Source organism: Scardinius erythrophthalmus (genome assembly GCF_964197995.2).
Source record: "Scardinius erythrophthalmus genome assembly, chromosome: 2".
NCBI classification, from domain to species: domain Eukaryota; kingdom Metazoa; phylum Chordata; class Actinopteri; order Cypriniformes; family Leuciscidae; genus Scardinius; species Scardinius erythrophthalmus.
The window spans coordinates 7,895,678-7,911,535 of record NC_138222.1 but is presented as its reverse complement, the minus strand read 5'-3'; the positions used below and the strand labels follow the sequence as shown (position 1 = coordinate 7,911,535).

The 15,858-nt window shown below is 38.2% G+C and overlaps 1 protein-coding gene across 1 annotated transcript in view; it reads left to right on the top strand.

The window, feature by feature from the left end:
* The window catches only part of pmfbp1 (polyamine modulated factor 1 binding protein 1), a gene marked incomplete at its 5' end in the record, with an annotated part of 101,838 nt that overhangs the window by 71,206 nt on the left and 14,774 nt on the right, over positions 1 to 15,858 (top strand). Inside the window, 5 exons of the mRNA XM_081358467.1 lie at positions 375 to 564; positions 6,741 to 6,894; positions 11,629 to 11,784; positions 14,142 to 14,309; positions 14,388 to 14,555. Of these exons, the coding sequence (XP_081214593.1) occupies positions 375 to 564; positions 6,741 to 6,894; positions 11,629 to 11,784; positions 14,142 to 14,309; positions 14,388 to 14,555 (836 nt within the window). The remainder of the gene's footprint in view (positions 1 to 374; positions 565 to 6,740; positions 6,895 to 11,628; positions 11,785 to 14,141; positions 14,310 to 14,387; positions 14,556 to 15,858) is intronic.

Below are 15,858 nucleotides of genomic sequence, written 5' to 3'. Positions count from 1 at the left end.
ATACTCAGAGCAGTTTGTGACTTGAATTTATGCGTTTCAATGGCAACACTATCAATGGCGAAATGAACCTGCAGCAGTCAGGTGGTACAGGTACTTTTTAACTTGTTCATGTTCATTATTATTGTGATGTTATGTGCTTTGAGACATATGGTAATTTAACGCTATGTCTCGTGATGCTTTTGTTTGCTCCTTGCTGTATGCGTTCATGTGTTTTGTTGGAGGCGTGGCTTTGCAAACACTCTGAAGGGAGGGTGGGATCTTATGCTTTCAAAGCTAGCTCGCTATAATATATATATTGTTTTACAAGTCCAAAACTCTGACACTCTTGAGGTGAGGTCTTCACAGATATTATGGTTTAAATGTGTGTGTTTCAGGCCAGGAGCTGACGCGGCAGCAGGAGAAGGTGCAGATGCTGGAGGGAGGTCAACATCTGGCTCAGGAGCAGCTCTCCGAGCGTGTGGCTGAGGTGGTGCGGGCAGAGAAAGCCCAGAGGAGACTGCAGGCAGAGCTCCAGAGAATAACAGACAGTCTGGAAAACACCCAGCAGGAGCTGCAGGACTCACGGTAAGCTCCAAACCAGGAGGTCTGCTTGGTCCAGTTAACCCCTGATCGTAGATATCATAACTACACCATTATATGGGGGGAAAAAACATTGTATCCATTCAAAAGTAACCATGTATTCTTACAGGTCGTTTATAACTCAAATTATTGTTTTGAAAATGGCTAAGTGTCCAGAATTGAAAACCCACGAGAAAAGATCAGCATGGCCTGTTTTTCAGTGCACTCGAATGCAGTTTGAGTGATTATTAGGACTGCATAGTACAGCAAAGCTTTCCAAACGCTTTGGAGCTTTCCAAACTCAGTTCCTCAGGATGACACTCTCATATCACACTCATATTAAGGCCGCTAGTGAAGCTATGAGCCGATTAATCCAAATTTATCAGCTTTATACTGCCTTCAAGTCATGTCTAAATGATCGTATTTACCAGATGAGTGCACATGAACGCCACCACCGCCAGTATTACCAGTGGGGAACTGTGGATTTTCTTTGAGCCCTGACTTCCCTAGTTTTGGAATATTGTAGGAATATTCCTGGTCAAATACAAGCTAATCTTTATGGATGGCAGCTGTCGATTGCCACAGAAAATAATTTAGTAATTTAAATTAGAATTTAGAATTTTAAACTACATTTCCCATGATGCTGTATGGAAGACTGAGAATAGAGTGCAACTTCGGTTACAGAAGTAAATATCCCATTCATTTTCTCCATAGGGAAATTGATGAACCTTTAAAGACAGACCTATTGAGAGGTCTGAGGTTGATAATTAATAATAAATGCTTTCGTTGAAGCCATCAAGGTATTTATTATATTGTCAAATAATAATTTAAATATTTGTATGCATAATATGCATATTTTTTCAATAAATGTAAAATGTTTTTCTATAAATAATCAACATCTTTAAATCTGTAGTTTTATATTATTTTTTACTTTGTCATTCACAATGCTTCATAGAATTGTAGTTCTTCCTCTTAATACAGCCCTTATAAAAACAGTCTTGCACAGTTTTTTTTGCTTCAAAGTTCACCTTGTATCTGTCTGGTTTGGTTCATGGCTTACAACTCTTTAACAAATACTTAATGAGAAAAATACTTCTGGATCGGCGGAACCAATGGGTGAGCATTGTTGCACCCTGTTGAAGTCGTGATAAAATGAAAATAAAAATCAATTGCACACCTTATACACATTATTTCTCCATTTTGTGCCGCTTCTTTGCTCTGTCAGCAGATGAAAAAGAAGGAAAGAAATCTGAAATTCTATCCGATCATGAAAAGACCAGGTGTAAATTCCCTCCAAAACGAACAAACCACTTGGGGAGGTTTGAGACGTATTCAAGATGCAACTATTCAAGTGTAAATGCGCGTGGTTGATGAAGCCACATATGTGAATTTTACTCCCCCCAGTAAGCATATGCAAACTGACACAAATCTGGCACGTCTGGCATCGCATCCTGGAGCTCAATACATTGTCATCTTCATTAAAAGTGGTGTATGCTAAATTCTCACACCAGTGTTGATGCCACTCTCTTTCCTATTGAAATCAGCTGATGATAAAATGCAATGAATATCTGAGGCTTTTGGTGACGTGAACACCACTGAATTTGTATATAGTGACGAAGTGAAGATAGAATTTATATTAGTTTTGCAGAAACGCATTTGATGGGTAATGTGTAAATGGAACAGTTTTAATTAACAAATGATAAGTGTAAATAGTTCCCATTGTGTTCCCAAACGATATCACTTGCATTACACATTGTCATAATTGCATAGTTATAGTTATGAACCCATAAGGCCTTGGACACACTAGACTAGATGATTTTCAAACTGTGGGAGACCACAGACATAAGGACAGTTTCTACCAATTTTTAACATTATAAATTTATTATAGTTACGTTCATCCTGTCACCGTTTAAACTGCCCTGTCAATCATCTTGTCATAGTTAAAATTCTCCACATTCAATTTAATTAAATTGTCTATCGTTTCTGAGAGAAATGTAGTAGCATTGTGATCTGCCAGTCGTGGGTCTTTCATGCGGAGAACTCTCCTTGTATTTGCAATTTGCATAATGATGCATTTAAAAGTTAATGATCAAACATACCTTTACAAGAGTTCACAATGCTGTTGCCGATAAATTTTAATGTGGATAACATTGACTAAATATATTTTCGTCAGGTTATATACTGATCATTAATCACTCAAACCCCTTTTATCAAAACCTCTCTCCTTGGCCGTCGGACTCACACATATCCGCCATGTTTGTAGTTTTTTAATACTTTTATCTGTGTTTGTAGTTCTAATTGAATCCTCCTCCAAAGCGCAACGGGTTGTGGCCATTATTAGCCGTTTGAGTGTGTACGGATCTTTTCAGTTCAGTTCAACAAACAGGACTATGATTTGGGACACACTAATTCTAATTTCCAATGCTATTTAGGATGGATAGTAGCCTATGCGAATTGGGACGCAGCAGAGATCTCACAGAAACTCGTGTGATCAAGCGTGACTTTAGAAGAAAAACAAATATGGAGGATGATCGGCATGTCAGCTGGCTCTCCTGGCATGCATTCTGTTTAAAAAGAAAAAAAACATTATACAGGCACTCGTACTGTCACCATAAGTCGATCTTCTTTCTCAATACTCACTTTCGTGACATGTTTCAACTATAAAACCATGCAACATCCGGTTGGTGATAGCTTGCTCGCTCTCATTGGCGATTGCGGATATCCCGTCGGAAGCAGCCCGATCAAGAGTCGTAAATACTGCATCACGTTTGATATTTAAGATTTGGGAGGCTCAAGCTCGACCGGGAGCAGTAAAATAATCATAATGACAATTGAGGATTTTTTGGGACAAAATTTATGTTGAGACAAGCCTAAAATTCGGTGCAACACACCCCCGATCGTTCGCAATCCGGGTTTAAAATCTTCAAGTGTGTGCAGCATAAGAGTGAGCTTCCCAAGAGGACTTGCATGCAGCATCAGTTGGACACGGACATGGGATTGAGACTCAAACCGTGTTCCCAATGAGCATCTCTTACGTATCCTGAGTATGTGCACAGTCCACTGCGCCACTGACACTAACCGAGTTTTATTAAGCGAAGCTGCAATTCTCAGGACGGTTCAGAGTGTCTTTAAGTCTTCATGACCCTTGACGTGCCGCTTTTACCTCCCGCGCTGCCCTCCTATGGGAAAGTGTGCCGCTCAATGGAGGAATCACCGTGGGTCTGGATCAGTGTGTGAAATCAGATGTTTAACTGGCTGGAAGAGGACGAGCAAGCGCATCTTAACTAGCACCTTGCCAAAGGTCTCTTGTTCAGTCAGCCATCCGCTGGTGCGCAGCACAACTTCCCGTCTGCCAATACACATTACAGAGGATTTAGTAATTAACTGGTAAGTTGAGGACTAAATTGGGTGTTTGCGGGCCACAGATCTACCCCGAGGTCCCTGCAGCCATGCAGATAGGGGATTCTAATTGCTAGGGATATTGATCATTCCCGGCGAGGGCGTGCTGGGGGATTTCGCGAGCGATCGATTAGCTGTTACTGTGGTCGCTTCGCCAATGGCAGAGAAAGAGGTAAGAGAGCCACGTGGGTCTTTTGCAGGATCTCCCCACGCTCTTCACCTCCTGAAAAAGTGACACATCACCTAGTCAACCGCTCGCTTCGGCGCCCAGACACCCTCTGTAGGACCGTCCTTCACTTGTTTGGGTTTCATCTGAAGGTTGAGGAGGTTAGGGTTGGTCATCACCTCTCATTTCCGCTGCGATAAGCTTTTCTCTTTTGGGAGTGATTTGAGACGCTGTGGTGGGTCTGATCTGTTGTGGTTGGGTGTGATTTGTTGATCCATGCTGAAACGGTGCATGAGCTCATCGTCGCCCTGCTCTCGTAATTAGTTTCAACCCCGCTCATTAAATATTCATGCTTGCCTACTCTAATTAAATCGAACCTCTCTCTGCTGCTTACCATTCCTACATGTTATCATGCCTCAATTAAGATGCGTTCTGGTCTGTTTCACTGACTAGTCAAGGTGAAGATGTTTTGCTGTGGACTGAAGTGTCCCATTCTCTCATGCCCATGCACATTTTTTTTTTCTGAAAATATAGATCCCGCACTCCATGCCCTGCTAAAAAGACCAGCTTAAAATAAACTTGGCTTCATACAGCCCAAAGTCTGTTCAATAATCATCTGATGCATATTGCACACAAGAATGGGTGGCTGTTAAATAACCCCTTGTGAAAAGGACAATTGTATACTTTTTAAAAAGATAAATTATTATGGAAATAACATACTTTAAAAGAGTACACTTAAGTGTGAACTGAATGTAATGTTTTCTGACACTTAAATGCATCCTAATTGCAATTAAATAGAAATGCATTACTGTTTTGACCCACTTAAGTAGGACTATGAAATACGGTTAAATTTTATTGCTGAATGTACAAATATATATGACAAACTAAAATATTTTACAGTCCTTGTTACACGTTGCATGTGGTTACTATTCGCAGAATTACATACATCTAACCCTAAACCAAACCATAATCCTAGCCTAACCCTATAGTAAGTACATGTAGTTAATTCTTATTACTCAGTACTTCAATGTGTAATTGCACTGTAACAAGGACACCTTAAAATAAAGTGTTACCATCATTTCTATTGAAATTGGTATGCCGTATTTAAATATATTTGCAATTACACATTTGTAATGATGGAATTGCAATTTAGCACATTTAAAACATGTAAACCTTAAATGTATTATCAAATAACTCACTACAGTTCAAATTATCATCAAATATTTGCTGCTGTATTAAGATTATTTTACTGCTCCCGATCTAGCCTCCCCAATCTTAAAATGTAAATATCAAACATGCGATATTTACGACTCTTGATCGGGCTGCTTCCAATAGGATACCCGCGATAGCCAATGAGAGCGAGCCGCTGTATATTATCTGTTCACACATTCATTGAGAATCCTGTTAGAGCCATGCTCTACTGTTTGAGCTACAGGAACAAAACAAGAAACAAATCCAACAAGCGTTTTTGAGGAAGAATTAATCACTGGATTTGTAAATGTTTGCAAGTAGCATCTAATTTTTAAAATTACTTGCAAAGGTTTTTGGAGAGGGGGGTTGTTGGTAGCAAGTTAATTGGATATTTACAAGCAAAACTGTACTTTCTGTATCTGTAAAATAATGACTTACTAACTAATGAGTTCGAAATTATGGTTACAATGTCATACATTTGCCCTTTTTTGCAGTTGTTAGTTGTTGTGTAATTATTTGATTACTTTTTTATTGTGGTATCAACTATTTTAGATTTATCTGCCACTAAATGGCTTCTAAAAACAACATAAATTGTGATTGATTTTTGGCCAGAAAAAGATTGAAAGTGTACCTGATTTATACTAGCAGCAAGAGACTAAGCTTAAAGGCTTAGTTCACCCAAACATGTAAAATTCTGTCATCATTTACTCACCCTGATGTTGTTTCAAACCCATATATAAATTCCAAGTATAAATTCCAGTCTGGTTTATGCTGGTTAGTGCTGGTTTTGGTAAGATCCTACCTCCTTTTGTTCTTCCCTAGTGAACTAAGCCCTGTTTACACCTGGTATTAGGTTGTGTTTTGGTTGACTGGATCACAAGTAGACGAAGGAAACACGTATCTGTTTACAACTGGTGTTTTAATCCGTCTCTTTTGTCCACTTTCAACAACTTCTGTCTTGATTTCTTCGAAAGGGAGGGTCTGTGGGCCTAGTGTATGGGCTTTTTCAGATCTTTAGATCTAATGGACAAAATAAGCTTGTGCAATTTAGATATGAACTTGCCTGGACACAACGGAAAAACATAAAGAGAGCATCAGCTTTAGTTTCTGCTCTGACAGCCGCAAGACCACGCCGAACACTGAGTGCGTGTTAGAAAAATGCGTTTTCGATTACCTCTGGAAGTGGTCGAAAGTGGACAAGCTCAAAATGTTTTAGACCCAGTTTACACCTGTATCTAGCGCCGACCAAAACGCATCTTAATACCAGGTGTACACAGAACCCTACATGAAAAACACCATACACTGCTGACCAGCAGGATGGTGTGGTGATTTCATCCTCACACCTGTTGCTCCTTTATAGTGCTCTCATGTCAGGACTGATGGAGATGAGAGTTTGCTGAAATAAGACTCATGTTCTCCTCTACAGGAGGCTGGTAGAGCGCTTGAGAGCAGAGGCCAGCAGCAGCAGATCGGATGTGCTCAGCGCTCAACATGAAGCTGGGAGACTCCAGAAGGAGAAACAGCAGATCCAGGACGAGCTGGACATCAGCAGAGAGACCCTCTCAGCCCTGCAGACTAAGGTGAGAGCCATTTCACACTCGTCCTACACTGATTCAGGGCTTTAAACGGCAGGATTATTAAGCAAAAGTGCTTCACCTGCTCTGTGAGGACATGATCCCCTGTATTGATTAGTGTGTGCCTGAGGAACGGTGCAAGCTTGCATGTGTGTGTATATGGTGGATGCATTCTCATGTGTGTATTTGGCTTTGTGGAAGAACACAAGCTTCACATGTTCGTGTAAAACCTGATGATCGTGATATCCAGCATGATTTGAGAATAATCCATCTTGTGCTTCAAGAACATCTTACCGTCAGTTCATATGGTCAGTGTCACACATTTGCTGAATATTAAATGTTTCCTCTTTATTTTACATCATATTTTTTCTTTGTTTTAAATCCATTGAATTCTAAAACTGTATTTGTTAGGTTTAAGTTAGACTTAATTAGTCTTAATTTTCATTGTGGCCTCCGTATAATGGTGTGAACACGGTGAACATTTTCAAAAAAAATGTCAACCAAATCATTTTGTTTTCAACTGAAAATTAATTTAGCACCCCCAAAGTTATGATATAATTTAAATGTTGCAAACGTGTACAGATCATGAGGAAATATGATTTTATTGCTTCTCTCGGTGCTGAAGAGATGTTAGTCTGAAGCAAAGCTATTCACTCTAGTTGTAAATTTACTTTTCTATATTTAGAAACTTTCATAGATCTGATGCAAAAGTCTCTTGCTCAGTAACAGTTTCAAATTAATCTCCCTAATCCCAGTTTAATATCTGTCATGCAGGAGTATGAGCCATCTGAGTGAATATGTCAGCCGTGGAGCTCACAGTTTATCTGTGCTCTGCACTATTACAGGTTATATCATGAGGATTCATAAATGCCTTGATCTTTTGAAACTAAAAGTGTTTAATGCCGTAGCGTAGCCACAATGGGGCCTGTCGGGGGGACTAGGCCCCCTCATTTACATGTCCGGTCCCCCATATTTATGGCTGTTTAAAATATATATATATTTTTTTTAATTGTTACTAGTGTTGTTTTTGGCAGCCTGTTTTAATTTTAGTTTTAGTCTAGTCTTAGTTTTAGTCTTTGTGTCAGGCTGTCATTTTAGTTTTTATTAGTTTTAGTCACATTCATACTCTTTTTAGTCTAGTCTAGTTTTAGTCGACGAAAACTGATGACATTTTAGTCTAGTTTTAGTCAACGAAAACTGATGACATTTTAGTCTAGTTTTAGTCGACGAAAACTGATGACATTTTAGTCTAGTTTTAGTCAATGAAAATTGTATTTTAGTCTCTTTTTAGTAATGTGATTCTATTTAACCCAGTCAATATAGAATTTCAAACAAGGCTATCTTATTATAGGCTATTTAGTAGGCCTATATTTAGGGCTGTGACGGTGGCAGGTTTTTTTTTTACCACCGCGGTAATGGACCAACTACCGGCGGTGGTTGGGGGGTTATTTAAAAAAAAAAACTCGTTTTATATTTCCACACAAAGACGCGTGATATACACTCTGCGCTTTGAGAGGGATGTGGGACGCAGGAAAACACGAAGATATCGATCTCTATCGATCTCTTTATGATATCTTTGTTTTTTCTACTTGATGTAAATTGGTTTGAAGAGCGAATTTTATCCTCCACAAGGCCGAAATATTTAGGCTATGTTTGAGATTGCGCTGCCAGAGAAAGTGAAACTAAAAATCACCCGCGCGTGTGAAGCGCGCTTTACAACTAAACTTGACGCGCCCTATGTCTATATAACAAGCACAAACTGTGTTAAAAAGAATTTGACATGCAAGTACAAATGTAGGCCATCTGTCCTACAGCGTTTTTCTACGTTACCACAGTAAAGAATACGAATATAATAGGCCTAATTAAAAGCGAACCAAGAAACGTTATAATACCTTTAGAAAATGGGTGAGACGTGACGTGAGTGAAGATTTGGGAAAAGAAACGAGATTCCATGCAGGGATGAGTCACGATTTTTGGATATTCGATTAGTTTATTTAATTATAGGATATCGAATAGGTTTTGCGATTATTCTCTAAAATAAAATCTCCATGTTCTGGCGCTGATGCGGTGACGTGTTCATGTAACCAGAGACATGCAGCTGTCACAAAGAACCGGTGTTGTGCCGAATTTCGACCCCCTGCCAAATTATTACCCCCCTCGTTGAAGTCAGTACCTGATTGCCTAATCCTAACCCCACCCCTAATTCCTAACCCCTCCCCTAATCCTAACCCCACCCCTAATCCTAACCCCACCCCTAATTCCTAACCCCACCCCTAATTCCTAACCTCTCCCCTGATCCTAACCACTCCCCCACAACTAATCCTAAACCTACCAATACTAGGGGGGTAATAATTTGGCGGGGGTCAAAATTCGGCACAACACCGGCAAAAGTAATGATTATGAATGTGTCAAATACATCAATGAGACATTTTAATAGAATAACTAATGGAGTAATATATTGTTAAATTCGCTGATAATCGGGTGACCAGATCGCAATCCAGAATTTAAAGCCGACAAAGCTATGGGTTCACGCACAAATCTCTCATTCGTCGTGACGTTAACATTTCGTCTCGTCTCGTTTTGGTCAACGAAAATGAAGAGACATTTTAGCATAGTTTTTATTTTTTTAAACCACATTTAGTCTCGTTTTTATTCGTCAACGATATTGCATTATACATGTATTTTAGTCATCGTCACATGACCATGCATTTACGTCTAGTCTCGTCTCGTTTTCGTCAGGTGATAACGGTTCGTTGACGACAATATTTCGTCATAATTTTCGTTGACGAAAGCAACACTAATTGTTACTATAATTGATTGATTGATCATGTAAAATGCAATGGCGGTTTTCAAACTGGTATTATTTTTGTCACTGCTGTCTTCTTCTTTGCGCATGAGAGTTCATTAATTAACACATGACGATGGAAGGTGCACAAATTCCAATATCACGCTTTTCAGTAAATCACGAAAAGCCTACTTCACCTTTCCAGGACGATATCAATATGGATTAATGCGTGAAGTAGCTGCGTGTTTGCCTGGTGTTCTGGTTTTTAATTTTTCAAAAGTCAAGCTGAGGATGCCATGTGAACACTGGTGTTTCATTTGAAGAAGCAGAACAACACATTTTCCTTAAACTTCTGTATAGGAAAATTGAAGATGGTCACTGTGTCTATGTATGTATATATATATATATATATACAGTGCAATGCATAAGTGAATACACCCATGCTAAAGTTGACTAAAAAGAGGAATAAAAAATCATATTTTGGAAATTGAACTTAATGCCTTAATTTAAAAAATTAGGAAAAATCCAACCTTTAAGGACACCAATTTTCTTTGTGAATGAATAATGTATCGTAAATAAATAAATGTTTTTCCTTAAAATACATGGTGCATAAGTGAGTACACCCCTATGTTAAATTCCCATAGAGGCAGGCAGATTTTTATTTTTAAGTATTTTTTTTATTTTTTTTTAGGATACTATGCATCCTGATAAAGTTCCCTTGGCCTTTGGAATTAAAATAGATTGGCATGGTTTTATTTCAGTTAGCCTAAAAGCTAGTTTGATTCGCATTGAGAGATGATCTTATGGAAAGTACTCCATGCCAATCTCTAGGTATGGTGAAGGCTATGTGATGATGTGGGGCTATTTTAATTCCAAAGGCCAAGGGAACTTTATCAGGATGCATAGTATCCTAAAAAAGAATAAAAAAAAATACTTAAAAATAAAAATCTGCCTGCCTCTATGGGAATTTAACATAGGGGTGTACTCACTTATGCACCATGTATTTTAAGGAAGAACATTTATTTATTTACGATACATTATTCATTCACAAAGAAAATTGGTGTCCTTAAAGGTTGGATTTTTCCTAATTTTTTAAATTAAGGCATTAAGTTCAATTTCCAAAAGATGATTTTTTATTCCTCTTTTTAGTCAACTTTAGCATGGGTGTATTCACTTATGCATTCCACTGTATATTACTCTCAATATATTGAGAAAAGTCTTTCAACACAAGAAGCCATAGGCAGTGTGATCATTATCTTTTACATTTGGGTAGACTGTAAAACATACATACACCGCCTGGCCAAAAAAAAGTTGTTGTTTGGATTTAAATAGGCAAATGCTTAAGAGTCTATGAGTGGGTCATTATTGCAGTGATTATTATGTTTCTAGCATGTTGTATGTTTGGAAACAGTTCTTCTAACCCTAATTTATGGAGTGTGTGTGTAGATTTTCATTTCTTAAAAAAGCCAGACCTTAAATTCATTGAAAGTCTTTGAGAAGTGCTGGAGGAGACCAGAAATTGATGCACCTCTTGATGAAAATAACATCTCGACATTTACCTGTCAAATTAAATTAATCAAAATTGAAAACTTTTGTACTTTCCAAAATCCTTGGATTTCTGATGTCAGCAAGAAAGAATGAATTACATGAATACATTTACGCATCAACAATGCCTGTTCATTGTTCAGAAACTTTGCCCAACAAGCAATAAGAAAGCAGAATATATGTTGTTGTTGTTTCTAAAAATGGGAAAAACTAATAATGGAACAACAAAAATCCTAATAATGTACTTCACATTGAAAAGTTCTGAAAAATATGATTTTTTCCCCCCTCACAAAACGCAACATTTGTTCACAATGGCAATAAACAGTAATATAAAACAAATGAAAGGTAAACCTGAATATAGAATATCATTAAAGAATGTGATTGTCAGCTGGCCTTCTCTGTTTGTGTAGCTGTGTGAACAGGAGAAGCTTATAAACACACACCAGGATCTGCAGCTCATCACACACAGACTGCAGGAGGAAGGACTGAACTGCCAGACTCAGCTTCAGCTGTGCAGGAGACAACTGGAGACCAGAGATGACCAGGAGCAAAAACACCACCAACAGGTATTACGGGAACGCCACATATTAATAAGCTAGTCCAAACTGCTGATGACATGATTTCTAGCCCTTCCGAGGCTGATACAAACTGGTGGTTGATCATTGGACTATGAGTCAAAGTTGGCCATACTGATTAACCTATGCAAAGGAATTTTTTGAAAATGATGTCTTTTTGAAAATGATGGTGTACACTAATGTTAAAAGTTTGGGGTTCACAAGATTTCTTAATGTTTTTAAAGATAATCTCTTCTGCTCATCAAGGCTGCATTTATTTGACCAAAAATATAGTAAAAACAGTAATATTGTGAAATATTATTACAATTTACAACAACTGTTTTCTGTTTTAATATATTTTGAAATGTAATTTATTCCTGTGATGCAAAGCTGAATTTTCAGCATCATTACTCCATTTACATTTCTTCATTTAGCAGATGCTTTTATCCAAAGCGACTTACAAATGAGAACAATAGAAGCAGTTAAGCTAACAATAGGACAACAATATGCAAGTGCTAAGACCTTCTCAGTTTAATCTAACGCAGTACATGTATTATTATTTTTTTTATATAAATAGATATAGAATAGAGGAGAAAGTGTCAGTAATAATGGATCAAGTCTTGCCGATTCTTGAAAATGGCTACACACTCAGCCGCTCTGGTTGAGTTAGGCAGATTATTCCACCAGCAGGGAACAGACCAGAAAAAGAGATTTTGTGCCTCTTTGAGATGGCACCACAAGATGACGTTCACTTGCAGAGAGCAAGTTTCTGGATGGCACGTAAGTCTGCAGTAATGAGTTTAGGTAGGAGGGAGCAGAGCCAGTGGTTGTTCTGTTGGCAAACGTCAGTGACTTGAATTTGATGCGAGCGGCAACCAGTGCAATTTTGGAGGAGAGGAGTGACGTGTGCTCTCTTCGTCTTGTTAAAGACCACTCTAGCTGCAGCATTTTGTCTCAGTTGATCAGTTGCTGAGGTTTGACAGTGCAAGCTGGAAGACCTGCCAGGAGAGCATTACAATAGTCCAGTCTGGTGGTGTGTGTGGTGGTGTGTAGCCTGCTCTTATAGGAAGAGCTGATCCTCCTGATGTTGTATAAGGCAAATCTGCAGTACCGGACAGTTCTAGCAATATGGTCTGTGAAGTTCAATTGATCATCAATCACAACTCAAAGGTTCCTGGCTGACCTTGATGGCGTTTTAGATGACGAACCTAGCTGAATGGAGAAGTTGTGGTGTAGTGTTGGGTTGGCCGGGACCACAAGCAGCTCTGTCTTCGCAAGGTTTATTTGAAGGTGGTGGTCCTTCATCCAGCCAGAAATGTCTGTCAGGCAGGTCGAGATGCGAGCAGCTACCGTCGGATCATCAGGCTGGAATGAGAGGTAGAGTCGTGTGTCATAAGCGTAGCAGTGATAGGAAAAGCCATGTTTCTAAATCACAGATGCTAGTGATGTCATGTGGATGGAGAAGAGAAGTGGTCCAAGCACTGAGCCCTGAGGCACCCCAGTAGCTAGATCCCCTCCACCCCTCCACGACACCCTAAGGACCTACCTGAGAGGTAAGACTTGAACCATTGGAGTGCGGTTCCCGAGATGCCCTTCATCTTTAGGATTGACAGGAGGATCTGGTGGTTAACTGTGTCAAAGGCAGCAGACAGATCCAGCAAGATCTGAGGACTGAGAACTGAGGATATTAAGCTCCGGTCTTCAGTGTCACATGATCCTTCAGAAATCATTCTAATATGCTGATTTGCTGCTCAAGAAGCAAAAATAATAATAATAATAATTATTATTATTATTATTATCAGTGTTGAAAACAGTGTTGCTGCTTAATATTTTTGTGGAAACCATGGGAAAAAAAATGTCTGGATTCTGTGATGAAATCTTTGTTTATAACACTTTACAATAAAATAAGTTTATAACACTTTTCATTTGTTAACATTAGTTAACTACATTTATTATTAACTTTTAAAGCATTTAATAATCTTAGTTCGTGTTATTTTCAGCATTTACTAATACATTAATAAAATCAAAAGTTGAATCTGTTAGTATTCTTTTTGGACCTGAGCTAACATGCACTAACAATGAACAGTGTTTTTTTTTTTTTCATTAACTAACATTAACTTAATGTTTAACTTAATATTAATAAATATTGTAAGTCCTATTGAAATCTTTTCTAACTTCATTATTATCAATGTTGAAAACGCTTGATGAATCGGATTTATGAACAGGATTTATGAACTTTGACGAACATTTGAAATGATAAATGTCTTTACTGTCACTTTTGATTAATTTAATGCATCCTTGCTGTGTAAAAATTCGTACTGACCCCAGACTTTTGAGCGGTAGTGTATGATAAGTGCTCTTTGGCTCAGATGAGCAGTCTGCAGGCTACAGTGTCCCGACTGAAGCTGGATCTGGAGCAGGAGCGGGAGAAGTGGCATCAGGGGGTACGAGAGGCAGCCAAGGCCGATCAGAGAGGCAGAGAGCTGAGACTGGAGCTCGGCACAGCACAGGCCACTCATAAAGAGTATATGGAGCTGGTACGATCTCTTCCACCGCCACAGACAACGTGATCGCGCCTAACACACAAATCTCAACATGCGTTCTGTGTGTTGTAGCTGGCGGAGTACAGTGGAGAGGTGGCGTCCCAGAGGAGTGAGCAGGCCCGTCTGCAGCAGTGCCTGACCCAGCTGACAGAGGAGAAGAAGGCTCAGGACGAGCGAGTCACTCAGATGAGTGCAGATCTACAGAGAGTGCACAGTGAGAGCAGGAGCTCTCAGGAGGAGGTACACTTTTTTTATCCAAAGCAATTTACATTGCATTCAACATTGCATACATTTTTATTATTAGTTCATGCATACCCTGGGAATTGAAGCCATTATCTCCCGAGTATTGCTATACTTTCTTATCTACATGAACATCAGCCACTCGTGTAATTACTGATGTTTTTTTTGCAGCTTTGTATAGTAGATGTATATGTATGGTCTTAATTGAATTAGAAAAATAATATGCAAAAATGCCAGTGTAATATGTAAAGTGGCAATGTACTACTGCATTTCAATTGACATTGTCATTTTTCATCAAATGTTGCACATATGGGTGTGAAAATTAGAATGAATTAATGTCACATGACCTTAATTAAATGTAAAATTAAATGCATTATTAGCTAAATCAAAATAGAAAAAAAATTATAGAATACAAATAGATATAAATATATATATATAATGGTAATTTTATATTTAAATCCTTACTCATAATGAAGTAATCTGAAATTGCTTTTAAGTCACACTATTTTAACGTATCCTTGTTACAGTGTAATTATACAATTGAGTACTGAGCGATATTAATTAACTACATGTACTCACTATAGGGTTAGGATTAGTAGGTTTCAGTTTAGTTAGTTGCTTGCAATTATGTATGTTATTACTGTAGTAATTACATCTAACATGTGTAACAACGGCACAGTAAAATAAAGTGTTACCTGCTTTTATTTATATATTTGCAGGCCATATTAATCTTAATTATGTGTGATTAGTGTACCAAAATTCTATGTGGATTTGTAAATACATTCCAAGATAATGGCTATTAACTAATAATTCTGACATCATTTACTCATGTGATTCCAAAACCCAATAAGACTGTATTCATTTTCATCTTCTAAACACAAATTAAGATATTTTCACTGTGAGAGATTTCTATCCCTCAATTGAAGACCCACCCAACTGAAACATTTAAGCTTCAAAACTTTCATAAAGACATATAAAATAATTTATAAGAGTCGAATCCAAGTCTTCAGAAGAGTCGCGATTGCATTATAAGATGAACAGATTTAATTAAGAACCAATCAACCAAATACACATTCATAGAGCACATCGCAAACGGTCATCATCATATAAAGTGATATCATCTCTTCACAAGATTTGGATGAAACCGCTAATTTCATATGGATTTGTTTTGAATCCATATCCCATACAAAGTTTTGGTTATCTGGAATTCAAAGGAGGGAGTCTAAATTTTGGTTTCTGGGTTTGGAATGACATGAGGGTGAGGTGAGTATATGATGACAGAATTTTTGGGTGAACTAATAAT